The sequence below is a fragment of the Aquarana catesbeiana genome, linkage group LG04, assembly GCF_042186555.1.
Source record: "Aquarana catesbeiana isolate 2022-GZ linkage group LG04, ASM4218655v1, whole genome shotgun sequence".
NCBI classification, from domain to species: Eukaryota; Metazoa; Chordata; class Amphibia; order Anura; family Ranidae; genus Aquarana; species Aquarana catesbeiana.
In genome coordinates, this window is record NC_133327.1 from 677,308,527 (window position 1) to 677,336,417 (window position 27,891).

Here is a 27,891-nt window from a genome sequence, read left to right on the forward strand (position 1 = left end):
TGCCAGGACAGTTCAAACCCCCCCAAATGACCCCATTTTGGAAAGTAGACACCCCAAGCTATTTGCTGAGAGGCATGTCGAGTCCATGGAATATTTTATATTGTGACACAAGTTGCGGGAAAGAGACAAATTTTTTTTTTTTTTTTTTTTTTTTGCACAAAGTTGTCACTAAATGTTATATTGCTCAAACACGCCATGGGGATTTGTGAAATTACACCCCAAAATAAATTCTGTTGCTTCTCCTGAGTACGGGGATACCACATGTGTGAGACTTTTTGGGAGCCTAGCCGCGTACGGGACCCCGAAAACCAAGCACCGCCTTCAGGCTTTCTAAGGCCGTAAATTTTTGATTTCACTCTTCACTGCCTATCACAGTTTCGGAGGCCATGGAAAGCCCAGGTGGCACAAAACCCCCCCAAATGACCCCATTTTGGAAAGTAGACACCCCAAGCTATTTGCTGAGAGGTATAGTGAGTATTTTGCAGACCTCACTTTTTGTCACAAGGTTTTGAAAATTGAAAAAAGAAAAAAAAAAAAATTTTTTTCTGGTCTTTCTTCATTTTCAAAAACAAATGAGAGCTGCAAAATACTCACCATGCCTCTCAGCAAATAGCTTGGGGTGTCTACTTTCCAAAATGGGGTCATTTGGGGGGGGGTTGTGCCATCTTGGCATTTTATGGCCTTCAAAACTGTGATAGGTAGTGAGGAGTGAAATCAAAAATGTATGCCCTTAGAAATCCTGAAGGTGGTGCTGGGTTTTCGGGGCCCCGTACGCGGCTAGGCTCCCAAAAAGTGCCACACATGTGGTATCCCCGTACTCAGGAGAAGCAGCTGAATGTATTTTGGGGTGCAATTCCACATATGCCCATGGCCTATGTGAGCAATATATCATTTAGTGACAACTTTTTGTAAATTTTTTTTTTTTATTTTTTTTTTTGTCATTATTCAATCACTTGGGACAAAAAAAATAAATATTCAATGGGTTCAACATGCCTCTCAGCAATTTCCTTGGGGTGTCTACTTTCCAAAATGGGGTCATTTGGGGGGGGTTTGTACTGCCCTGCCATTTTAGCACCTCAAGAAATGACATAGGCAGTCATAAACTAAAAGCTGTGTAAATTCCAGAAAATGTACCCTAGTTTGTAGACGCTATAACTTTTGCGCAAACCAATAAATATACGCTTATTGACATTTTTTTTACCAAAGACATGTGGCCGAATACATTTTGGCCTAAATGTATGACTAAAATTTAGTTTATTGGATTTTTTTTATAACAAAAAGTAGAAAATATCATTTTTTTTCAAAATTTTCAGTCTTTTTCCGTTTATAGCGCAAAAAATAAAAACGGCAGAGGTGATCAAATACCATCAAAAGAAAGCTCTATTTGTGGGAAGAAAAGGACGCAAATTTCGTTTGGGTAGAGCATTGCATGACCGCGCAATTAGCAGTTAAAGCGACGCAGTGCCGAATTGTAAAAAGTGCTCTGGTCAGGAAGGGGGTAAATCCTTCCGGGGCTGAAGTGGTTAAATGATAAATCTTTTTTCAGTGAAACTAATTTATTTCAGTGCATTAAACATCATTTGGGAGGGCTTTAGCTTTTCATATGAGCTATTTCTAACACCAATTGATTAATTAAAAGTCAGGTTAATAGCAGGAGTTTCTACAAAATAGAGAAGCGACAAGACTTTTGTCAGGGACTGTACATGTAAAAATCATCTTTTCTTTTTTGCTAAAAAAATTACTCAGAACCCCTCAAACATTATATATATATATATATATATATATATATATATATATATAATTTTTTTTTTTAGCAGAGACCCTAGGGAATAAAATAGCGGTCATTGCAACTGTTTACGTCGCACGGTATTTGCGCAGCAATTTTTCAAGCATGTTTTTTGTGGAAAAAAAATGTTTTCCTGAATAAAAAAAAAAAAACTAAAAAAAAAAGTTAGCCCAATTTTTTGTATAATGTGACAGAAGATGTTACGCCGAGTAAATAGATACCTAATATGCCACGCTTTAAAATTGTGCACACTTGTGGAATGGCGCCACTTTAAATAATTTTTTTTTTACAGTTTATCTGTAAAGTTATAGAGGTCTTGGGCTAGAATTATTGTTCTTGCTCTTGCTACAGCACCCAATACTTAGAGCTTTTTTCCAGGAGTGTGTGTGATGGGAATATGGACTGTGCCGGCAAACACAGCCCCTGGCATGGGCGTAACACTTCAGTACGCCCATCACCCAGTAAGCCTTAGACCCCTTTCACACCGAGGCGTTTTTCAGGCGCTTTTGGGGTAAAAATAGCGCATGAAAAACACCTCCCCTGCAGCCCCAGTGTGAAAGCCCGACTGCTTTCACACTGGGGCAATGTGCTGGCAGGACGTTAAAAAAAAAAATCCTGCAAGCAGCATCTTTGGGGCGGTGGAGGAGCGGTGCATACACCGCCCCTGCCCATTGAAATGAATGGGCACCGCTGCCGAAGCGCCCGCAAAGCACTTCAGCAGCGGCGCTGCACGGGCGCATTTAACCCTTTATTCGTCCGCTAGCGGGGGTTAAAAGCGCCCCGCTAGTGGCCGAATAGCGCCACTAAAACAACGGTAAAGCGCTGCTAAAACTAGCGGCGTTTTACCTTCAATGCCCGCCCCAATGTGAAAGCAGCCTTATGCCCCGTACACTCAATTGGATTTTCCGACAACAAATGTTGGATGTGAGCCGTGTGTCTACGCTCCATCGGACTTTTGTTGTCGGACTTTCCTCCAACAAATGTTGGCTAGCAGGTTCTCAAATTTTCCGCCAACAAATGTTTGTTGGACTTTCCGATCGTGTGTACACAAGTCCGTCTAACAAAAGTCCACGCATGCTCTGAATCAAGTACGAGCTGTAGATCTAACTAGGGTTTGAAATGGAGATATCACGTACGTCTTGTAGGTCACTATGTTCGGAATTGTTGGCCAACATTTGTGTGACTGTGTGTATGCAAGACAAGTTGGAGCCAACAACCTTCCAGCAAAAATCCACAGTTTTTAAGTGTTTCCTCTGAGCACCAAAGCAAAATGTAATGTTGTCACTGATCACCAAAGCAATTCCAGGTTTCACGCTATATTTTATTTATTTTTTATTTAATTTACTATTACATCTACAACTCGCTGATCACATCACACCAACGTACCGTGAGCGGCAGATCAGAAAATGATTTTGGGGTTCTTCCAGGGTGAAGAGGTTGGGATAGGCTGCTCTAAAAAAAAATACCCATCAGACATCATCTATATATCTTTTACACTGCTATCTGCAGACATGTTAGGAGGTGAATTCTAATTTTTTGAGGATAATGGAAGGGATGAAAGCGTCCACCTTTTCCATAAATGTTAAATGCTTTGAAGATTGACTTTTGGTTATCAACTTGTGACCGTACATTATGTCTCTTCTGGCCTCTGTTCTATACATGTCTGTAACTTTGTACTGAGATGTATCCTACATAAGGACTGGGAAGGGGGATATCACTGCTCCAGGTAGGTCAAACACAGGTAGAAAACCTCTCCTCCAGTTTAGAAGCCCAGGTTGCTGGCAATGCATATAACGATCAAAATCGGAAGAAGTTCTGGACAGCCGCACTCCAAAGAAGTTTTTGCCTTTTATTCAAATAAATGTCATCAAAAACCACACCACAGCGGAACGGACAAAAGAGCTTATGCGTTTCACACTACAAACAGTGCTTAATCATAGCTTATGATTAAGCACTGTAGTGTGAAACGCGTAAACTCTTTTGTCTGTTCTGCTGTTGTGTGATTTTTGATGAAATTTTTTTGAATAAAAGACAAAAACTTCTTTGGAGTGTGGCTGTCCAGAACTTCTTCCGATTTTGATCTACAGAAGGACTGGTTAGAGGGTTGGACAGGTGCTGCTTCCCAGCTCCTGAGTGTGCAGGAAGATGACAGGGAAGAAGACCTTTTAGGGGTTTATTTACTAAAGCTGTAGATTGCAAAATCAGTCTCGCTTCCGTAGAGAAACCAATCAGATTTTAACCTCTGCTTGTTCAGTTAAGCTTTGGCAATAAAACCTGGAAGCCGATTGGTTTCTAGGTAGAAGTGAGACTGATTTTGCCCTCTCCAGCTTTTGTGACACCTTACTGAAGTTTTGGAGGTGGCAATAGCGGGTTCAATTTATGGCTGACCCTGCATCATGTCCACCCCCATCAGGATTCAGCTTTCCTGCCTGATTGGCCATTGAGGGTTACTGTCCTTTGCACTGTATCTATTGGTAGGTTTACACCACAATACTTATTCCCCTAAATGGTTTAGGGTGGAGTCAGGCCAATAAAGGAACCCACATATTATTAAGCAGAAACTGACTTCTGGGTGCGGTGCTGGTTCTGGGGCCCAGTAGAATGTATAGATACCCGACTTCCCTAGAACCAGCACAGGGCAATGGGAGCCATCCTGACAGGTAGAGTTGAAGGAGGCACCAAAGGAGGCAATGACAGGAAATGTATATGGAGTGAAGTCGGAGATGTAAATCACAGATCCGGCGGGGAAAACCTTCACATGGATGTTTTCAGTGTTTTGGAAATTGCTGACATTTTATCACCAATTCTCAGACTCTGTATACACCTCGGAGTCCTCAGACCCCCACCCACATGGAACATGAGCTTAGGAAGGAGAACAAGATGGTTGTGCTCCCCTGAAAGTTCACATTTTGGAAACTTTATTGCTTTGTACCAGCCAGCAAAGAGTCACTGCCTGGGACCTCCTGCTATGACAACATTAATGTGATGAAACATGTCAGAGAAGGAGGTTCCAGCCAGGGACACTTTGCTTGTTTGTCTGGAACAATAGTTGCCAGCATTTGAACTTCCCTGGAGTGCAGCTGGCTTTTTTTTCTTTTTTTTACCCTCCTAGACCCAATGTGATCTATGGGACAAAAGACGAGCTCATGCCAGTGTTCAGCACCCTGGTCTTTAAGAGAATGACTTAAGGTTTTGGAGAACAGCCCTTTACTTTGTTTTGTCTAACCATCTCTCCACCCACGAATGCGCCGGCTCGGTCAATCCGCCCATGGGTGCGTTGACTGGCCAGGTCCCTCCACCAACGGGCTCTTCGGCAGGCCGGGGCCCTCCACTCACGGGCGTGTCGGAGGGCCAGCCGGGTCCCTCCACCCACGGGCGTGTCGGCCGGCCAGCCGGGTCCCTCCACCCACGGGCGTGACGGCCGGGTCCCTTCACCTCAGATATTAATGTATGTGATAAAATCCTTTGGTCCATTTCAGTGCTGTTGCTCTCTGCAGCCACTTCCTGTCTGCATGCACTGCAAAGACGGCCAATTAGCATTTCTCCGGGAGGGTTTCCATATGATGACAACAGTGGCCTATGCCTGTGTAACGTGCGATGAAACGGCCATTTGTGGTCTCCATCAGAAGCCCAAGTGATAGGATGAGAACGCAGGAGCACAACTGGGGGACAGAGCGTTGTCACCCTAGAACAGGTTGCTTTAACAAGGACCTTCATATAGCAGGATTGCTCCAGAATTATTTATTAGAAGATTAAAAATGACTTTTGAAAAGTCATTAACAATGTATAATAGGAGCTAACTCCAGACTGAGGTTGGCCTTGACCCCTAGCAGAAGGAGAACCCAGGTGGGGGTGGGGTCACACTGCTCTATATTTATTATGAAGCATAAAATGATTGATGAAGACTTCATGAGACAATGAGATCCAACTATACATAGGAATGGGAGTAATTCTATACATGGGTGGAGACAGATTGTCCACCCAGATAGACAAAAGCTCCATAAAACCGCTTCCTGGATACGCTACATCATCAACGCTCAGGCTGCTGGGGGAGATAGGTGCATGGGGGAGGGGCTGCCAAAACTATCAGCATCATAAAATAAAATTAGTGTGTAGAAAGAGAAGGGGGTATTTAACCCTTTACAGAGAGCCAGTCCAAAAGAAGAATCCAGCAAACCCAACTGGGCACCATTCAAAGGAATAATCCTTGGAACCCTCATACCATCCCCCAGAAGATATGTGACCTGCAGGGGTCAGTCTTTGAGAAAGTTCTTTGTATCCGCATCACTTCCTGTCATGTGACCTGCACTCAGCCGGACTGGGCAGGCAAGGCCTGGAGGGTCACGTTCAAAACGGAGTTGGTGTCCAAGGACAAATCACGAGCGACTCTCTGGAAAGGGGGCGGCATGTTCTGTCCGTCCAGTGTGTCCAGGATACCTGCCGAGAAGGGCACAGCGGGTGAGCGGGAAAACAGGAAATAGTACAAGTAGGAATCATCGTTTCTCCGTCCTGTACCCTTACAGACTCCACCCAGAATACCAATCAAGCTCCCAAACTCACAGAATAGGGCTCGTCAACACTCCCCATAAGCACAAAAAAAAAAAAAAAAAAAGGACTAGGACCCATGCTAATGATAGCTACATTTTGTTAAAACTTTATTGGTATGGACATTATGGACGCCTGGGACCTCCCCACTCTGACCCGTTTTACCCGGAAAAGGCTTAGTCATTGCGGTTTCTGGATCGCCACCCACAGCCGGGGCTTCTTTGTACAGTGGGGAAAATTATTATTGCATCCCCTGCAGATTTTGTAAGTTTGCCCACTTACAAAGAAATGAAGGGTCTATAATTGTTATCATAGGTGTATTTTATATGATAGAGACAGAATATTACTAAAAATGCAGAAAAAAAAAACACATGATACAAATGTTATAAATTGAGTTGCAGTTCAGTGAGTAAAATAAGTATTTGACGTTTCTTGTAGTTGGTGACCAGGTTTGCACACATCTCAGGAGGGATTTTGGTCCACTCTTCTTTACAGATCTTCTCTAAATCCTTAAAGGGGTTGTAAAGGTTTTTTGTTAAAATAACAAACATGTTCTACTTACCTGCTCTGTGCAAGGGTGATGCACAAAGTGGCCCCCAATCCTCCTTTTCTGGGGTCCCCCCAAAGTTTTCCTGGCTCCTCCTCTTCTCGAATGCCTCCACAGAGAGCCGCTCACCCTGGGGGCACCCGTGCTGGCCCGTTCCCGAGTCCTGCTGCTGCGTCCATTGACACTGACAGCAGGACTCGGCCCCGCCCCCGGGTCACTGGATTTGATTGGCAGCTCCTGCTGCTATTGGTCTATCCAACGAGGACCCAAGACAATGGCTGGAGCTGCTGTGCTCGTCCCTGTTGCTGGGGCAATCGGGTTCAGGTAAGTAAAAGGGGGGCTCTGGGGGGTGCTGCATCACAGAAGGTTTTTCACCTTAATGCACAGAATGCTTTAAGGTGAAAAACCTTGAAGGTTTACAAACCCTTTAAGGTTTCTTGGCTGTCGCTTGGCAAGTTTCAGCTCCCTCCATAAATTTTCTATAGGATTAAGGTCTGGAGACTGACTAGGCCACTCCATGACCTTAATGTCCTTCTTCTTAACCACTTCAACCCCGGAAGATTTGGCTGCTGAATGACCAGGCCATATTTTGCGATTCAGCACTGTGTCGCTTTAACTGACAATTGTGCGGTCGTGCGACGTTGCACCCAAACAAAATTGACGTCCTTTTTTTCCCACAAATAGAGCTTTCTTTTGGTGGTATTTGATCATCTCTATGGTTTTCATTTTTTGTACTATAAACAAAAAAAGAGCGACAATTTTGAAAAAAAAAAAAAAAACACATTTTGTACTTTTTGCTATAATAAATATCCCCATTTTTTTTTTTAAAGTAAATTGTTTCTGAGTTTAAGCCGATATATTCGGAATAAAATCGCATTAAGCGTATATTGATTGGTTTGCGCAAAAGTTATAGCGTCTACAAAATAGGGGATAGATTTATAGCATTTTTATTATTTTTTTTTTTACTAGTAATAGTGGCGATCTGCGATTTGTATCGGGAGTGCGACATTATTATGGCGGACACATTTTTGGGACCATTGCCATCTATACAGCGATCAGTGCTATAAAAATGCATTGATTACTGTAAAAATGTCACTGGCAGGGAAGGGGTTAACACTAGGGGGTGATCAAGGGGTTAACTGTGTTCCCTGTGTGTGTTTCTAACTGTAGGGGGAGGGGACTGACCTAGAGGAAATGACAGATCGTGGTTCCTAGCTAATAGGAACTCACGATCTGTCACTCCTCACAGAACAGAACAGGGATTTGTGCGTTTACACACACACACACACACACATCCCTGTTCTGCCTCTCGTGCCCGCGACCATGAGCATCGGCACCCCCGCAGTGCTGCGCGCGTCTGCTATCCTGCCTAAAGGAGCCGACGTATAGCTACGACGGCTCGCGGGATTGTGCCAACCTGCCGCAGTATAATGACGGCGGCAGGTCGGCAAGCGGTTAAACCACTCCTTTATTGCCTTGGCGGCATGTTTTGGGTGATTGTCATGCTGGAAGACCCATCTATGACCCATCTTCAGTGTTCTGGCTGAGGGAAGAAAGTTCTCATCCAAGATTTTACAATACAAGGCCCCATCTATTGGCCCCTCAATGCGGCAAAGTCAGTTTGTACCTTTAGCAGAGAAACAGCCCCAAAGCATCATGTTTCCACCTCCATGCCTGACTGTAGGGATGGTGTTCTTAAGGTCATAATCAGCATTTTTCTTCCTCTAAACATGGCGTGTCCCCCTCCTCAAAAAGGCACATGTACAGTCATGCCAGTGAACATCTAAATGATTCAGAGAAGGATTGGGAGAAATTGCTGTGGTCAGATGAGCCCAAAATGTAGCTCTTTGTCATTAACTCGACTCGTCGTGTTTGGAGGAAGAAAAATGCTGACTATGACCCTAAGAACACCATCCCTACAGTCAGGCACGGAGGTGGAAACATTATGCTTTGGGGCTGTTTCTCTCCTAAATTTCCCCATCGAGGGGCCAATGGATGGGGCCAAGTATTGTAAAATCTTAGATGAGAACCTTCTTCCCTAGCCATTTTCCAGACCTTAATCCTATAGAAAAATTCATGGAGGGAGCTGAATCTTCGAGTTGTCAAGAGACAGCCAAGAATCCTTAAGGATTTAGAGAAGATCTGTAAAGAAGAGTGGACCAAAATCCCTCTTGAGATGTGTGCAAACCTGGTCACCAACTACAAGAAACGTCTCACTTGTGTGCTTGCCAACAAGGGTTTCTCCACCAACTAACTACTAAGTCATGTTTTGCTTGGGGATCAAATACTTTTTTTACTCGCTGAACTCAATTTATAACATTTGTATCTTGTGTTTGTTTCTGGATTTTTGGTTGATATTCTGTATCTATCATATAAAAATACACCTATGATGAAAATGATAGACCCTTCGTTTCTTTGTAAGTGGGAAAACGTACAAAATCTGCAGGGGATCAAATCATTATTTTCCCCTCTGTACATGACCAAAACAATAAAGTTTTAACAAAATACTGCTGTCTACGGTGTGCATCAGGTAGGGACAGTGTTGCCGTGGTGCGTGGAAGAGATTCTGTGGTTGTATAGTTTCCATCTTCTAATGCACATTGTGGGATGTTAACAGTGTGCAGTGAAATTTCAGTACAGAAGAGGAGCCGGTGTTGTGTCGAGAAGAGCCTGCTCTCGAGAAGTGCCCGGGACGAATGGCGCATGCGCCGTACGGAATAGCACAACAGCTGATTTTACAGCTGTTGTAACGGCGAGACGGCGCCTGCGCACAATAGCCGACAGAATACATTTTTCTGTCAGATTGTGCCCCGCGCTCCCGTGTTTGTGAGATGCGGATTTCTACATGTTGTGGGCAAATTTATAAATGATGGGTAGTTGGGGGCGGAATTTATAAAGATGCCCAGTGCTGCAAAACAAAACTTTTTATGCTATTCTTCGAAGAATAGCATAAAAAGTTTTGTTTTGCAGCACTGGGCATCTTTAAAAATTCCTCCCCCAACTGCCCATCATTTATAAATTTGCCCACAACATGTAGAAAATACAACACCTTTTTCATTTTCCTATAACAGGTCCACTTTAGGTCATAATCTTTACCCCAGCAGAAGCCATGTTAGACCCCTCTGCATACAGATGATGTCCATACATAGGAAGTTCTCCTTACCTTCCACCACCTTGTGATAGGCAAAGTGCAGGTACAGGAGGAACAACATGTGCAGAGCCACTAATATGCCGCACAGGATCAGACGCTGCGTTTGACCGACTGTGCGAGACAGCAACACCGCCACCTGCAGGATGACAAGGGAACAACGTCAAATTGAAGCACAGTAATAGGGAGCGGATATAAACACCCCCCCCCCACCCATGTGGGGACATTCCTCACCATGCGCAGGGTAGACATGCCGCCGATCACCAACCAGAAAATGTAGAAGAGGGAGTGGAAGTGAATGTTGTAGGTGATGAGGAGGACAATGCAGTGTCCGAAGAGGCCATAACCCTGCAAGAGAAGAGTGTCACATTGAGCGTCCTCTACCTTCATTTAATACATAGACCAATCATAACACCCTATGGCTTACCTAAGGAGACAGCATTGGGTGCCTGCTTTGAATCACAGTAAATGATTGAAACGTCAGATGAAGCTGTACGGGGGAGGGGGTGGAATCACTGGTTAAGTGAGGAGTTACTGCACTAGTGGGGGAGGGGGGGGGGGGCAGAGTCACTTCTCAAGAGGGTGTCTCTGGTCTGACTCATTCACTGTGTGTGTGTGTAAACTGCAGCTTGAGCTTTTGAGCTCTGTAAACACTGGGCTTTTTCAACAGTGCAGCCACGAACATACAGGTGAAAAAGAGACCAGAACCTGGCCTGATGGTTGCATAGGAAAATACAAACTATTCATATCCAATGCTTTAAATTTACCTAGCGCTGAAAATGCAGGTCCCTGGCTGTTATACTATCCACTGGCTTTAATATTTTAATACTGGAATACTAGTACTCACCAGCAGGGAGAGGGTTTGCAGCATGGTGATCTGAGAGTTACACAAATAGGCAACAAAATAAATGAAGGATGAAACTCCAAGCCAATAACCGAAGCAAGTCCCGATGGCGGTGCCCATGAGTGTGCCCTCCACCTGTGTGCCAAAGAATAAACTCTTTATTAGATCATTACACTCCATCTTCAACCAAACTCTTCATCCTACACCACATCCTCCATCCACAACCAAACTCTCCATCCTATACCACATTCTCTACTCCCAACCAAACTCTCCATCCTATACCACATCCTCCATCCACAACATAACTCTCCATCCTACACCACATCTTCCACCCCCAACCAACATCTCCATCCTATACCACATCCTCCATCCACAACCAAACTCTTTATCCTACACCACATCCTCCATCCCCAACCAAACTTTCCATCCTAAACTACATCCTCCATTTACAACCAAACTTCATCCTACACCACATCCTCCATCCACAACCAAACTCTTCATCCTACACCACATCCTCCATCCCCAACCAAACTCCCCATCCTATACCACATCCTCCATCCACAACCAAACTCTCCATCCTAAACTACATCCTCCATCCCCAACCAAACTCCCCATCCTAAACTACATCCTCCATCCCCAACCAAACGTCATCCTACACCACATCCTCCATCCCCAACCAAACTCCCCATCCTAAACTACATCCTCCATCCCCAACCAAACTTCATCCTACACCACATCCTTCATCCCCAAACAAACTCTCCATCCTAAACTACATCCTCCATCCCCAACCAAACTTCATCCTACACCACATCCTCCATCCACAACCAAACTCTTCATCCTAAACTACATCCTCCATCCCCAACCAAACTTCATCCTACACCACATCCTCCATCCACAACCAAACTCTTCATCCTAAACTACATCCTCCATCCCCAACCAAACTTCATCCTAAACTACATCCTCCATCCCCAACCAAACCCTCCATCCTAAACTACATCCTCCATCCCCAACCAAACTCTTCATCCTATACCTCATTCTCCATCCTCAACCAAATTCTTCATCCTATACTTCATCCTCCATCCACAACCAAACTCTCCATCCCCAACCAAACTATTCATCCTATACCACATCCTCCATCCCCAACCAAACTCCCCATCCTAAACTACATCCTCCATCCACAACCAAACTCTTCATCCTATACCACATCCTCCATCCCCAACCAAACTTCATCCTACACCACATCCTCCATCCCCAACCAAAATCTTCATCCTATACCTCATCCTCCATCCACAACCAAACTATTCATCCTATACCACATCCTCCATCCACAACCAAACTCTCCATCCTACACCACATTCTCCATCCCCAACCAAACTCTTCATCCTATACCTCATCCTCCATCCACAACCAAACTCTCCATCCTACACCACATTCTCCATCCCCAACCAAACTATTCATCCTATACCACATCCTCCATCCACAACCAAATTTTCCATCCTATACCACATCCCCAACCAAACTCTCCATCCTATACCTCATCCTCCATCCCCAACCAAACTCTTCATCCTATACCGCATCCTCCATCCCCAACCAAACTTCATCCTACACCTCTTCCTCCATCCACAACCAAACTCTCCATCCTATACCACATCCATCATCCGATCTATTACTGCACCTTCCATCTTCAACCAAGGTCTTCATCTCTTTCTCATACTACTAGCCAAACCCTTTATCCTGAACCTTACTGTACATCCTACACCTAATCTGCCATCCTATCCATTACCATACCTTCCGTATTCTACCCCATACCTCCCCTCTTCTACCAAACTCTCCATCCTATAGAGTGACTGCCATTCTATTCCATACCATTTCCCAACCATCTCTCCATCCTATACCGCATCAGCCTTTCCATCCCACATTGCATCCCATCCTTCATCCTGACCAGTACTGTACTTCCTTAACCACATCCACCATCCCAAAATTTCTATCCTATAGGGCATCCACCATCCTATCCAATACTGCACCTTCCACCTTCTAGCATACTTTCCCTTTTGTACTGCATCCACCATCCTATCCCAAACCACACCCTCCACCCCCAACCAAATTATATAGCTTATGCCACATCCACCATTCTTAGCCCATTTTTATAACGCAAACTCCACCCCAACCAAACTCTTCATCCTCAACCAGGTCCGCTATGCTATCCCATACCACACCCTCAAGCCTCAACCACACCCTTAATCCTAAACTGTACCTCATATCCTGCACCACATACACCATTTGATAACGCACCCTCCACCCCCCTCATTGCTCTTTCCCCCTTACAATGACAGTTCCAGATGATTTCATCCCATGCAGCAGAATGGCCACCATGGTAAACACCAACATAAGAGGCCCATACAGCTCTCCAGCGATTTTCTGCAGACAGAAGAGGGAGACATGAGATCTTTTCATCCATCACTGAACCAGATCGGGGGGTAGATTAGTCATGACTGGGCAGTCATACACACCTGGGGGAAGCTGATCATCTTTACAGGGATCATCGACTCCAGCAACCTGGGGAGGGGGTGGGGATGGATGGATGAAGGGGAAACAGGAAGAAATGTTACGCTGGTGAAAATGCATTGGGTCCCCAAAACACAGGAATATATAGGGGGGGGGGGACTTCTGGAGACAGCCAAACAACATATTTATATTTCCCTAAATTACATGACAAGACAAATAACAAGAATTTCACACCTGATATTGTAAATAAAATGCTGAATACAGAAAATGCCTTTGTAAAGACCCGTGCAACTCCATAACTGTTCGCTGACGTGTGCAGATAATACTGCCCCTGTGTGCAACATTAATAATCCTCTTTCCCTCTGAACAGTCCTCAGACCTTCCACTTATATCTGTACTGGAGGTCTAATCCTCTGCGCTGTCACCACACCATAGGGGGTGCACTCACCGGTTCCGGACCTGTATGGGCTCCACATCAAAGTACGGGCGCAGGATGTCTATGTTGGCATAAAGATTAAAGGCCTTAGAGGCCTGCCGCTTCCCCGCCTGCCACATCTAAAGGAAGAAAAAGAGTGAGTGACCCCCACTGAGGAGACAGCAGGCAATACGAAGAGTGGGTGGGTTACCCGACCCCACACACAGAGGTCAGTCAGAAGTAAGGTCTGGATGGAGGGGAGAGCGTGAGGAGAAAAGGGTGCATGGTTGGGACATGGAGAACAGTGAGGGAGGAGAGATGGGTGGGTAACCCAGACTCAGAAGACAGCGGGTAAGGAAAAGTAGGGTGGATAAACAGACATGGTGGACAGTAGGTGAGCAGAAGAGGAGTGGGTAACCCAGAAACACAGGACAATGAGTGAAGAGAAGTGGGGTGGGTAACCAGACATTGTGGACAGTGGGTGAGAAGAAGAGGGGTGGGTAATCAGGACATGGTGGACAGTGAATGAAAAGAAGAGGAGGGGTGGGTAACCGGACATTGTGGACAGTGAGTTAGGAGAAGATGGGTGGGTAACCAGACATTGTGGACAGTGGGGGAGAAGAAGAGGGGTGGGGGAGAAGAAGAGGGGTGGGTAATCAGGACATGGTGGACAGTGGGTGAGGAGAAGAGGGGTGGGTAATCAGGACATGGTGGGCAGTGGGTGAGAAGAAGAGGGGTGGGTAACCGGACATTGTGGACAGTGGGTGAGGAGAAGTGGGGTGGGTAACCAGACACAGTGGACAGTGAGTGAGGAGAACAGGGGTGGGTAACCAGACATTGTGGACAGTGGGGGAGAAGAAGAGGGGTGGGTAATCAGGACATGGTGGACAGTGGGTGAGGAGAAGAGGGGTGGGTAATCAGGACATGGTGGACAGTGGGTGAGAAGAAGAGGGGTGGGTAATCAGGACATGGTGGACAGTGGGTGAGAAGAAGAGGGTGGGTAACCAGACATAGTGGACAGTGGGTGAGAAGAAGAGGGGTGGGTAATCAGGACATGGTGGACAGTGGGTGAGAAGAAGAGGGTGGGTAACCAGACATGGTGGACAGTGGGTGAGAAGAAGAGGGGTGGGTAACCAGACATGGTGGACAGTGGGTGAGAAGAAGAGGGGTGGGTAACCAGACATGGTGGGCAGTGGGTCAGTGGAAGAAGGGTGGGTGAGAAGAAGAGGGGTGGGTAACCAGACATGGTGGGCAGTGGGTCAGGGGAAGAAGGGTGGGTGAGAAGAAGAGGGGTGGGTAACCAGACATGGTGGACAGTGGGTGAGAAGAGGGGTGGGTAACCGGACATTGTGGACAGTGGGTGAGAATAAGATGGGGAGGTAACCAGGACACAGGAGCTGACACTTACCTCACCGGCCACTTGGCGCCCCAGCTGACCCTTTATCCCCTTCATGCCCAGGAAGGCTCCGTCCTCATCGCCCTCCTCGGGGACGCCGTCCGCTTCGCCCTCTACCTCCTCCTCGTCCTCCTTCATCCTCTGGTGGATCTCCCCCATGTCCTCAAAGCTAGAGCCAGACGTGTCATCCATGTTCTCCATGTCAATCACCGCAGCCCCACCCCCGCTCTGCAAGAGAAACAATACCCCCCATCAGTGAGTGGAGTATGGTGGTGGAGGGTCTTCTGAGGTATGGGGGGGGGGACAAGTGGTGTTGGGTGAGGTCACCGACATGCCATGAAGAGGGGGAATCAATATGGGGGAGTGGATGGACATGGAGGAAGACCCCCCAAATTGGTCAGGAATAGTGGTGGGAAAAGGGGGACCCCCCATAGGTGGGCAGTAAGGGGGGGGGGGGCTTTAGTGGTGGCAGGAAGGTGGTGGTGGGGTGGTATATGAAGGGAGACCCCCCCAGGTGGTGGTGGGATGTCAGTATTAGTTGGGCCTATTGTTGGGGATAGGGGGTTCCCAGATATGGAAGGAGACTCCTGGAGGTGGGGGAGGGGGCTTATATCTATGGAGGAGGGTAATGTGGTATGGGGGATCTCCTGTATTTGGGGGGTATTAATGGAGACAGTGATAGGGGAGAGGCCGGCATTTAGAGGTCACCTGCACATCGTCCTGGAAGCCCCCCCAGTCTGGGAGGTTCCTGCCCCCCGGAGCCGCCATTCTGCCCCTCTCGGGGTATCTGCGATCCTCTTCCTGACACCCGGAAGTAAACAGGATACGTGGAGGGGCGGAGCTGTAAGCTGAATCTCCCCGGTGACTTGTTTAGGGGGCGGGTCCGGACGGCCATATTGCTGGAGACAGGCTGTCAAAAAGGTAGGTGGGGTTCGGTCGCCATATTGGATGTGGCAGAGGTAGGCGGGTCCCGTAGGAGGAGTCAGAGATGGCGGCGGTGGAGCAGATGAGAAGCCGCGTGCAGCTGAAAGAATTCTCACTGCAGAATGTGAGTGACCGACCGGGGACCTACCGTCTACTGCCCACCTACCGCACACACCACCTACTGCCCACCCAACTACGCACCACCTACCGTCTACTGCCCACCCAACTACGCACCACCTACCGTCTACTGCCCACCCAACTACGCACCACCTACCGTCTACTGCCCACCCAACTACGCACCACCTACCGTCTACTGCCCACCCAACTACGCACCACCTACCGTCTACTGCCCACCCAACTATGCACCACCTACCGTCTACTGCCCACCCAACTATGCACCACCTACCGTCTACTGCCCACCCAACTATGCACCACCTACCGTCTACTGCCCACCCAACTATGCACCACCTACCGTCTACTGCCCACCCAACTATGCACCACCTACCGTCTACTGCCCACCCAACTACGCACCACCTACCGTCTACTGCCCACCCAACTATGCACCACCTACCGTCTACTGCCCACCCAACTACGCACCACCTACCGTCTACTGCCCACCCAACTATGCACCACCTACCGTCTACTGCCCACCCAACTATGCACCACCTACCGTCTACTGCCCACCCAACTATGCACCACCTACCGTCTACTGCCCACCCAACTATGCACCACCTACCGTCTACTGCCCACCCAACTATGCACCACCTACCGTCTACTGCCCACCCAACTATGCACCACCTACCGTCTACTGCCCACCCAACTACGCACCACCTACCGTCTACTGCCCACCCAACTACGCACCACCTACCGTCTACTGCCCACCCAACTATGCACCACCTACCGTCTACTGCCCACCCAACTAAGCACCACCTACCGTCTACTGCCCACCCAACTACGCACCACCTACCGTCTACTGCCCACCCAACTATGCACCACCTACCGTCTACTGCCCACCCAACTATGCACCACCTACCGTCTACTGCCCACCCAACTACGCACCACCTACCGTCTACTGCCCACCCAACTACGCACCACCTACCGTCTACTGCCCACCCAACTACGCACCACCTACCGTCTACTGCCCACCCAACTACGCACCACCTACCGTCTACTGCCCACCCAACTACGCACCACCTACCGTCTACTGCCCACCCAACTACGCACCACCTACCGTCTACTGCCCACCCAACTACGCACCACCTACCGTCTACTGCCCACCCAACTACGCACCACCTACCGTCTACTGCCCACCCAACTACGCACCACCTACCGTCTACTGCCCACCCAACTACGCACCACCTACCGTCTACTGCCCACCCAACTACGCACCACCTACCGTCTACTGCCCAGCACCACCTACCGTCTACTGCCCACCCAACTACGCACCACCTACCGTCTACTGCCCACCCAACTACGCACCACCTACCGTCTACTGCCCACCCAACTACGCACCACCTACCATCTACTGCCCACCCAACTACGCAACACCTACCGTCTACTGCCCACCCAACTACGCAACACCTACCGTCTACTGCCCAGCACCACCTACCATCTACTGCCCACCCAACTACGCACCACCTACCATCTACTGCCCACCCAACTACGCACCACCTACCGTCTACTGCCCACCCAACTACGCACCACCTACCGTCTACTGCCCACCCAACTACGCACCACTTAACGTCTACTGGCCACCCAACTACGCAACACCTACCGTCTACTGCCCACCCAACTACGCACCACTTAACGTCTACTGGCCACCCAACTACGCAACACCTACCGTCTACTGCCCACCCAACTACGCACCACCTACCGTCTACTGCCCACCCAACTACGCACCACCTACCGTCTACTGCCCACCCAACTACGCACCACCTACCGTCTACTGCCCACCCAACTACGCACCACCTACCGTCTACTGCCCACCCAACTACGCACCACCTACCGTCTACTGCCCACCCAACTACGCACCACCTACCGTCTACTGCCCACCCAACTACGCACCACCTACCGTCTACTGCCCACCCAACTACGCACCACCTACCGTCTACTGCCCACCCAACTACGCACCACCTACCGTCTACTGGCCACCCAACTACGCACCACCTACCGTCTACTGCCCACCCAACTACGCACCACTTAACGTCTACTGGCCACCCAACTACGCACCACCTACCGTCTACTGGCCACCCAACTACGCACCACCTACCGTCTACTGGCCACCCAACTACGCACCACCTACCGTCTACTGGCCACCCAACTACGCACCACCTACCGTCTACTGGCCACCCAACTACGCACCACCTACCGTCTACTGGCCACCCAACTACGCACCACCTACCGTCTACTGGCCACCCAACTACGCACCACCTACCGTCTACTGGCCACCCAACTACGCACCACCTACCGTCTACTGGCCACCCAACTACGCACCACCTACCGTCTACTGCCCACCCAACTACGCACCACCTACCGTCTACTGCCCACCCAACTACGCACCACCTACCGTCTACTGGCCACCCAACTACGCACCACTTAACGTCTACTGGCCACCCAACTACGCACCACCTACCGTCTACTGCCCACCCAACTACGCACCACCTACCGTCTACTGCCCACCCAACTACGCACCACCTACCGTCTACTGCCCACCCAACTACGCACCACCTACCGTCTACTGCCCACCCAACTACGCACCACCTACCGTCTACTGCCCACCCAACTACGCACCACCTACCGTCTACTGCCCACCCAACTACGCACCACCTACCGTCTACTGCCCACCCAACTACGCACCACCTACCGTCTACTGCCCACCCAACTACGCAACACCTACCGTCTACTGCCCACCCAACTACGCACCACTTAACGTCTACTGCCCACCCAACTACACACCACCTACTGTCTACTGCCCACCCTCCTCCTATCTCTGTGCTTGAATCATCGGAGAATCTGATTGGCTGCTCCAACTACAAGTGCCTTGGTGGGAGGGGAGTGGTATACGGACGGCTCTGTGTGATGTCACTTGTCTGTCTTCTCTCCGGTAGGTGCACAGTACAGATTTCCCCGGGAATTACCCCGGATATGACGACACCTGGGACCTGGAGCGCTTCCAGAAGGTGAGCGTGTGACCGCTATCCTGGGGGAGGGGGTCAGATCTGCAGGTACAGGGCTACTCCTCCCATAAACTCCGCCCATAATGACTGCGCAGACCCGCCCACTTTCCATTTTGCATCCACCAAACCCGAGGGTGGGGGTTGGAGGGGACTGCTATGGGTGGAATGACCTGTATTCAGACAACTTTTATCTCCACCTTCCCTGGAAGGTTCTGCCATGGTAGCGGACCTCCACACTCTCCTGTCTCCAGGGTCAGCGCAGGCTCTGGATGTTTCCAGTCTGAAATGTTACATGACAGTCAGCTGTGTTCACACTCCCCCCCCCCCCCCCATAGATGGCAGGTCACATGACCTCGGAGGATTTAGGGGGGAGAGGTTGTTCTTTGCCCAGTGACATCTTCATCCTTCTTCTCCTGTCTCATCTGCAGAATTTCCGGATAGAGATCACCAAGATGGAGGACGACCTCCTGGAATTCGACATGGTGGGAATAGATGCAGCGCTGGCCAACGCATTCCGGCGCATCCTGCTGGCTGAGGTATGACTATTAGATTGTAAGTTCTTCTGAGCAGGGCCCTTCTAATCCTATTGTAGTATTTATTGTATGTGCTGCGTAAACTATTGGCGCTATATAAATCCTGTATAATAATGACAGATCCAGTAGGTGGGCGTGGCTTCGCTGGAGCCTTGTGCTTTCCGCATACGGGGCCCCCATTTGCAGCAGCTGTCATGCTGGTCCTCTGGCCTTAGTTCTGTGTTTTTATAGGGCGGGATCAGTATGGGGGTGGATGGCACTGATTGCTCCGTGAGCAATGTTTTCCTCTAAGCTCTCCAGTTGGGGGTCAAGGCACAGAGTCGGGATGGGTTGGATTCTGTGTCAGTCTTTTGATTGCTGTGTCCCTGTTGGGGGAAGATTTCCCACCACTTCCTATAGGGGTCACTGAGAGGGGAAGTGAGGGGGACACAAGAAAGCTGGGAGCATGAAATCGTCAAAAATGTCTTGTTATGCTGACACCTTAAAGTGATTGTAAAGGTTTGTATTTTTAAGAAAGGGGAAAAAAAAAGCCAAACCTCTTATACTTATCTGCTCTTTGGAACGGTTTTGCACAGAGCGGCCCCCAATCCTCCTTTTTTGGGGTTCCCCGGGGGCACTCCTGGCCCTTCCTCTTTGAGTGCCCTTACGGAGAGCCGCATTCCATTGGGGCGCTCATGCGGGTGCGCTCCCGAGTTATGCTGCTGCGTCCATTGACACAGACAGCAGGACTCGACCCACCCCTAAACCTTGTGGACGGCCTTGCCAGAAGAGTTGAAGCTGTTATAGCTGCAAAGGGTGGGCCAACTCAATATTGAACCCTACGGACTAAGACTGGGATATCATTAAAGTTCATGTGCGTGTAAAGGCAGGCGTCCCAATACTTTTGACAATATAGTGTACTTTAGTTTAGAACGTGCTTCCCTTTGGAATGCAGGCAGGTCATGGCTGGTGGGAGGGGCCGAGATGAAAACATCACAGCACTCCTCAAGGGCCCTCGGCCTCTGGTGCAGTAGTAGCGGTCTTGCTCTTGGGATGAGTTCTGCAAATATCAAAAGGCCTTAATGGGTGGATGTAAGTCTGGAGAAGTGGGTGTTTCCTAAGAGCTCCATCCAGAATCCAATTTCTCTCTCCCTGTGCTCACTTTGAGGGGTTTCCCCACCTGTTCTCCCTGCAGGTCCCCACCATGGCCATAGAGAAAGTCTACGTCTATAAGAACACGTCAATCATACAGGACGAGATCCTCGCCCACCGCCTGGGCCTCATCCCAATCCGTGCTGATCCTCGCCTCTTCGAGTATCGGAATTCGGGTAAGTAGAAGGTAACCCCTCTGTTACCCAGCTGCATGTAATACGAGGCTGTTGGAGTCCTTCACAGCTGCTCTCTGCCCCCCCAGATGATGCAGAGGGAACGGAGATTGACACGCTGCAGTTCGAGCTGAATGTGAAATGTACGCGGAACCCCCGGGCGGCCAAGGACTCCTCCGACCCCAGCGAGCTCTACCTGGACCATAAAGGTTAGATGTCTGGACTTCCTAATCCCCTCCTCCTGAGCTTGCCCCTAACCAGGACCACCCTCACCCAGGGGCCTTCCCTATCCTTTCGGAACCTGCCCCCCAATGAGGCTTTACCCCTTCCATGGGCCTGCCCTGTCCTTATGGATTCCCTTATCCCCTCTTCCTGAGGTTGAACCCAACCCTAGTTTGGGCACCCCTACCCAGGGTCTGCCCATCCCTCCATAACCAGCCCCCCAATGAGGCTTCCCCCTTCCAAAGGCCCCCGCTGCCCTGTCCTCTTGGATTCCCTTATCCCCTCCTCTGGTGGTTGCCCCCCAACCCTAATTTGGCCACATTCCTCCATCCGGGGGCTGCCCCATCCCTCCAGAACCAGCCCCCCAATGAGGCCTCCCCTGACACTGCCCTGTCTCTCTGGACTCCCTTATCCCCCCTGAGCTTGCCCCTAACCCTAATTCAGGTCACCCTCACCCAGGGGCCTGCCCTATCCTTTCGGAACCTGCCCCCCAGTGAGGCTTTACCCCTTACATAGGTCTGCCCTGCCCTTATGGATTCCCTTATCCCCTCTTCCTGAGGTTGAACCCAACCCTAGTTTGGGCACCTCCACCTGGGGTCTGCCCCATCCCTCCAGAACCGGCCCCCCAATGAGGCTTCCCCTTTCCAAAGGCACCGGCTGCCCTGTCCTTCTGGATTCCCTTATCCCCTCCTCTGGTGGTTGCCCCCAACCCTAATTTGGCCACATCCCTCCATCCGGGGCCTGCCCCATCCTTCCAGAACCTGCCCCCTCATTGCAGGTTCTGGAAGGATGGGGCAGCCCCCGGATGGCTGCCCTGTCCTTCTGGACTCCCTTATCCCCTCCTCCTGAGGTTGCCCCCTAACCCACATTGTTTCAGAACTGCACCCCCTTTTGGGCCCCCTCTAACAGTTTTTCTTTCCTCTGCAGTATACACCAGTCACATGAAGTGGCTCCCTCAAGGGAACCAATCCGATCTCTTCCATGACATCGACCCGCCTCGGACTGTGCACAGTGACATCCTCATTGCCCAGCTTCGGCCTGGCCAGGAGATCCACGTCATCATGCACTGCGTCAAGGGAGTTGGTAAGCTACCCGGGGGGGAGAGATGAGATCCGGGATGGGGAGGATGGAAACATGGGAGCTGTCTTTGCTGACTTCAGTGAGCAGGCTTTGGGTGATCATCCTTATCCTTGGCTTCACTACCTTATCAGTCAGACCTGGAACAAGCATGCAGCCTACTGCTAACCCGTAGAGCTCTGGGAATCCTCTTCTAGATTCAAAGTTTGTATCTAGACAAGGTAACTGACCCAAAATCATTATAATTTTCCAAATTCTACGTAAAGTATTTACTATCCCTAGGCCGTTCTGGTCCCATAAATTTGTGCTCCTTCTTCCAGGACACACAGTGTCGTAATTTATTCCTTTGTAATATTTAGAAAATTGAATTAAAAAAAGAAGTAAAATGGCATAATGTGTGTTGAATTTGTTCACCCTGCAGGGAAGGACCACGCCAAGTTCTCCCCCGTGGCCACAGCCAGTTACCGCTTACTACCGGAGATCACACTGCTGCACCCCATAGAGGGTGAGATGGCAGAGAGGCTGCAGAAGTGTTTCTCGCCCGGAGTTATCGCGGTGGATGATGTGAATGGTGAGTGTCGTCCATCTACCTCCATGTTGTATAAGTCTGTCCTTCTAGCGGTGGGATAGATGGTGTACAATCACATTGGTTGTGAGTGTTGGTTTCTCCTCGTACTTAAAAAGTCTGCCAGTCTCTTCTGTCATTTAACTACATCCGCTCCGGAAGATTTGGCTGCTCAATGACCAGGCCATTTTTTGCGATACGGCACTGCGTCGCTTTAACTGACAATTGCGCAGTTGTGCGACGATGTACCTAAACAAAATTGACATTTTTTTTTCTCCCACAAATAGAACTTTCTTTTGGTGGTATTTGATCACCTCTGCAGTTTTTATTTTTTGTGCTATGAACAAAAGAACAGACCAACAATTTTGAAAAAAAAAACACTATCTTTTACTTTTTGCTTTAATAAATATCCCACTTTTTTTTATCAAAAATCAAATTCTTTCCTCAGTTTAGGCCGATAAATATTCTGCTACATATGTTTGGTAAAAAAAAAAAATCGCAATAAGCGTATATTGACTGGTTTGCGCAAAAGGTATAGCGTCTACAAAATAGGGGGATAGATTTATGGCATTTTTATTATAATTGTTTTACTAGTAATGGCGGCGATCTGCAATTTATTTATTTATTTTTATCGGGACTGCGACATTATGGCGGATACATCGGACAATTTTGACACATTTTTTAAACCATTGACAATTTATACAGCTTTCAGTGCTATAAAAATGCACTGATTACTGCGTAAATGTCACTGGCAGGGAAGGGGTTAAGTGTGTTCCCTATGCGTGTTTCTAACTGGGGGGGGGAGGGGACTGTCTAGGAGGAGAGAGAGATCAGTGTTCATACATAGTATGAACACCTGATCTGTCTCCTCTCCGCTGAAAGAACCGGGATCTGTGTGTGGTTATTGCGGCATCCATGGGCCATAGTGCAGATTTCCTTGTTGCACGCATTGGCCGCAGTGTAGCTTTCTCCGCCACTGGGGCATCCATAGGCTGTAGCACAGATTTCCTTGTCATTAGGCCATGCATAGTCCATAGTGCAGTTTTTCCTCGCATTGGGGCATCCATAGGCCATAGTGCAGTTTTCCCCGTCATTGGGGCGACCATAGGGTAGATTTTCTTGTCATTGGGGCACGCATTGGCCAATGGCTATAGTGTAGCTTTCCCCGTCTTTGGGGCATCCTTGGGCCATAGTACGGATTTCCTTGTCATTAGGGCACGCATAGTCCGTCGTGTAGCTTTCACCGTCATTTGGGCATCCATAGGCCGTAGTGCAGATTTCCTTGTCATTAGGGCATACAGAGTCCATAGTGCAAACAACTGACCACTACCCCCACCTATAACTGGCCTTCGCAGCAAGGGGGACATGGAAGGGCAATGCGTGCAAAACGAAAGAAAATTCCCAGTTCGACTCACCAACCAGTTTGCAATCAACCAAATTATCCTGTCTTAACTGCTTGCGTTAAAAACAGAGCTTTAGTTAACACATGTTTGCAAATGCATGCGTAAGCTACAGAGCCGCTCCAGGGCACCCCAAGATTTCTGCAGTCCTTACTCTTGTAAATTTATGAAAGCCTACATAGTAGAAGCGCGTGCATTCTAATAAGTGGATAGAGGGTAGGTGAGCCTGGAGGTAGCCCACCTTTCCTTAAAGGCACAGGACACCCAGCGCATAGCACATAGTGTAGGTTTTTTTTTTCCCATTATTGGGGCATCCCTAGGCCATAGTGCAGATTTCCTTGTCATTGCCCATGCATAGTTCATAGTGCTGTTTTCCCCGTCATTGGGGCATCCATAGGCCATAGTGCAGTTTTTGCTGTCATTTTGGGGATTGCTGTAATGATCTGCATTGTGTTTTAATTCCTTCAGGTAAAAAGGTTGCCAGTGTAGAAAACGCGCGGATTGACACGTGTAGCAGAGAGATCTTCCGCCACGAGGACCTGAAAAACCTGGTGCGCATGGAACGTGTGCGGGACTACTTTATCTGTGAGTACGGCGTTCGCTGTGTGTTACCGTATGGAGATGGTCCTACAGCAGGGATTATAATAGATGAGTGGAACACGAGATTAATACGAGGGTAAGCAGGGGTTACTCCATAAGCAGTTCTTCACATTTTGGGGTCCAGTGTGATCCTGGGAGCTGTCCACCCAAAGTCTGTAATGTATTTGAGGGAGCTGCTGGAATCTGAGAGAAGAAAATCTTCATAAATGCAAAGTTGGGGCACCGCTGCGTCATCTGACCCCAACACCGAGCTCGATTGGAGGGCGGTGCCTGGGGGACAAGGACAGCCCACAGGTGAAGCAGAAGAACCCCTGCGCCTGCTAACACCAACGCTGTGCTCGATTTGGAGGGCGGTGCCTGGGGGACAAGGACCGTCCACAGAGGCAGAGCAAAGGGTCTGCTTACCCAACACTGAGCTAGATTAGAGGGTGGTGCCTGCTGGAAAAGGACAGTCCACAGGAGCAAAGCAGAGACTATATCTGCTTACACCAATCGTGAGCTAGATTAAATGACAGTGTCTGGGACAAACACTACCCACAGGGGTGGAGCAAATGACCTCTTCCCCACTGCCATTGAGTAGCCATTTAGATCTGTCCATTTTATTATGTAGCGTTAATGCATGTGTGTTGCATTATGGCAGCCCATTTAAATTGGCTGCCAAAGAACTATAATGGCACAAAAATCTAACATGCAGCAGTTCTTCCGATGTGACGCATCACAAGGCTCGTGTGTTGAGGTGCATTGCAACACGTGCTTCAGGGGTGGGTTGGGGTGCCATGGAGAATAAATGCACCGTAACACGCAAATGCATATAGCTTGTGTTAACATGATGCACTGGAGGCTTCTGAATGGACCCTGTGTTTAACTGGGGGGCGCTGTGTCGGAAGGATGGGTATAGCCCACAGGGGTGGAGCTTCTGCTTTCTCTGTATCCGGTGGATTTGATTTAAATCAAGTTGATTTTAAATTGCTAGTAAAAAGGCTTGATTTAAATCATAATTTTTAAAGAGCAACTGTCATCTCTGGCAGCGGCTCCTCCCCTGACCCGCGGTTGGCTCCTCCCCTGACCCGCGGTTGACTCCTCCCCTGACCCGCGGTTGACTCCTCCCCTGACCCGCGGTTGACTCCTCCCCTGACCCGCGGTTGACTCCTCCCCTGACCCGCGGTTGACTCCTCCCCTGACCCGCGGTTGACTCCTCCCCTGACCCGCGGTTGACTCCTCCCCTGACCCGCGGTTGACTCCTCCCCTGACCCGCGGTTGACTCCTCCCCTGACCCGCGGTTGACTCCTCCCCTGACCCGCGGTTGACTCCTCCCCTGACCCGCGGTTGACTCCTCCCCTGACCCGCGGTTGACTCCTCCCCTGACCCGCGGTTGACTCCTCCCCTGACCCGCGGTTGACTCCTCCCCTGACCCGCGGTTGACTCCTCCCCTGACCCGCGGTTGACTCCTCCCCTGACCCGCGGTTGACTCCTCCCCTGACCCGCGGTTGACTCACCGACAGTCCCATTCACTTTAATGGGACGGCTGGTGATGCGGCAGTGACACAACAAGGTGAGGGACGTGGCGGCAGCAGGGGAGTGGATGCCCGCTAACAGGTTCTACCATGATGGATCTGAGATTATAGGTGCTCTTTAAATGTAAGAACTTATTCTTGCTGGCAGTTAAAATCTTTAATATTTGCAAACCAAATGAAGGTTTCCTACTTAGAATAATAAACTGTCAGGTTAGTAAAACAGCGATAAGAACTGATGCAATCATACAGTTTGTAGTGTAAGTTGATTTGCAAAACAATGGGATAAAGGAATTTTCCTGAACTCTGTTTTATCTCATGGTTACTGTGCAATTGTGTGAATGCATCAATGCAGTGCATGTTATCTCAGCTTGCAGAGCTTGGATTCATTGAATGCGTTTACCAAAAAATGTAAATATTGTAGAATATACAGCCTCATGCTACATAACTAAGATCCATTTCATGCTGAATAACTAAATTATTAATGTATCTTAAATAGAAAACTATATTTTTACTTCAAAAGAATTTTAATAAAATGTTAACAAAAATCAATTTTTGAAAAAAAAAAAAAAATTGGATTTTATTTTTTAAATCATTTAATTTTTATCTACCCTGCTCTGTATCCATCCTTTTAAATAAGTAGATTTTGTGTGTCCTGAATCCATTTCTCTCCCTCTTCAGTTTCCATAGAGTCTACTGGCATCCTAGCCCCGGACGTCCTGATGAAAGAAGCCATCATGGGTCTGATGGGGAAATGTCGGCGCTTCCTGGATGAGCTGGATGCAGCGCAGATGGACTGAAGCCGCTGGGCCAACACCATATTTTCCGGAAGCACTGGCTGCATGCTGAGAGACTGTTCAATCAGCTGATTGGTTCTGTGTGCAGGACTTGGCCACCAGTTGGCTGGTTCCTTTTTATAATGCCAGATGAACTGTGATTGGATAATGTGTTCCCTGCTTGTGCCGGTCATGGTACGGAGAGTCTGTGAACCAGAGAGAGTTAAATTATTGTTCTTTGCAGTCTGTTGGATGAAAATGCTGAACATTTTGGGGGAACAGATATTTTCCATATTTTTCTATTTTTTTTTTTTGTTATCCAGAAGATGATACAGAATTGATCTGTTATTGTAAGGTGTGTGTTCTGCCTGGGAATAAAATATTGCAGGATGGAAGGGGGATGCTGATGTTTATGGTAAAACCTTTGATGGGCACATTCACAACAGCTTGAAAATGTCACCATACACATAATAGAAATGTTATATTGGGTATCGGAGTGTCCAATGGCTGCATTTGTCTGTGCTCACAGCCAACAGTCACATTTAATTCTAGTCTGGAACATGATGGACAATAAAAGTTGGAATACAGTTGCTTGCTGCTGGTAGATATTAGATAAT

At 48.6% G+C, this 27,891-nt stretch overlaps 2 protein-coding genes across 2 annotated transcripts; one reads left to right on the forward strand and one right to left on the reverse strand.

The window, feature by feature from the left end:
• Positions 1 to 5,512: 5,512 nt before the first annotated feature.
• Positions 5,513 to 16,073, reverse strand: YIPF3 (Yip1 domain family member 3). Its single transcript, XM_073628680.1, has 9 exons — positions 15,895 to 16,073; positions 15,199 to 15,414; positions 13,824 to 13,930; positions 13,381 to 13,426; positions 13,196 to 13,288; positions 10,874 to 11,005; positions 10,261 to 10,374; positions 10,042 to 10,165; positions 5,513 to 6,223 (listed from the first exon to the last, which is right to left on the reverse strand). Exons 1-9 carry the CDS (start codon positions 15,952 to 15,954, stop codon positions 6,096 to 6,098), a joined length of 1,020 nt encoding a protein of 339 aa, XP_073484781.1. The 5' UTR covers positions 15,955 to 16,073; the 3' UTR covers positions 5,513 to 6,095.
• A 20-nt stretch (positions 16,074 to 16,093) lies between these two features.
• Positions 16,094 to 27,861, forward strand: POLR1C (RNA polymerase I and III subunit C). Its single transcript, XM_073628679.1, has 9 exons — positions 16,094 to 16,234; positions 19,218 to 19,289; positions 19,715 to 19,822; positions 20,994 to 21,126; positions 21,213 to 21,332; positions 22,273 to 22,428; positions 22,844 to 22,993; positions 24,856 to 24,972; positions 27,180 to 27,861. Exons 1-9 carry the CDS (start codon positions 16,175 to 16,177, stop codon positions 27,296 to 27,298), a joined length of 1,035 nt encoding a protein of 344 aa, XP_073484780.1. The 5' UTR covers positions 16,094 to 16,174; the 3' UTR covers positions 27,299 to 27,861.
• Positions 27,862 to 27,891: the final 30 nt, after the last annotated feature.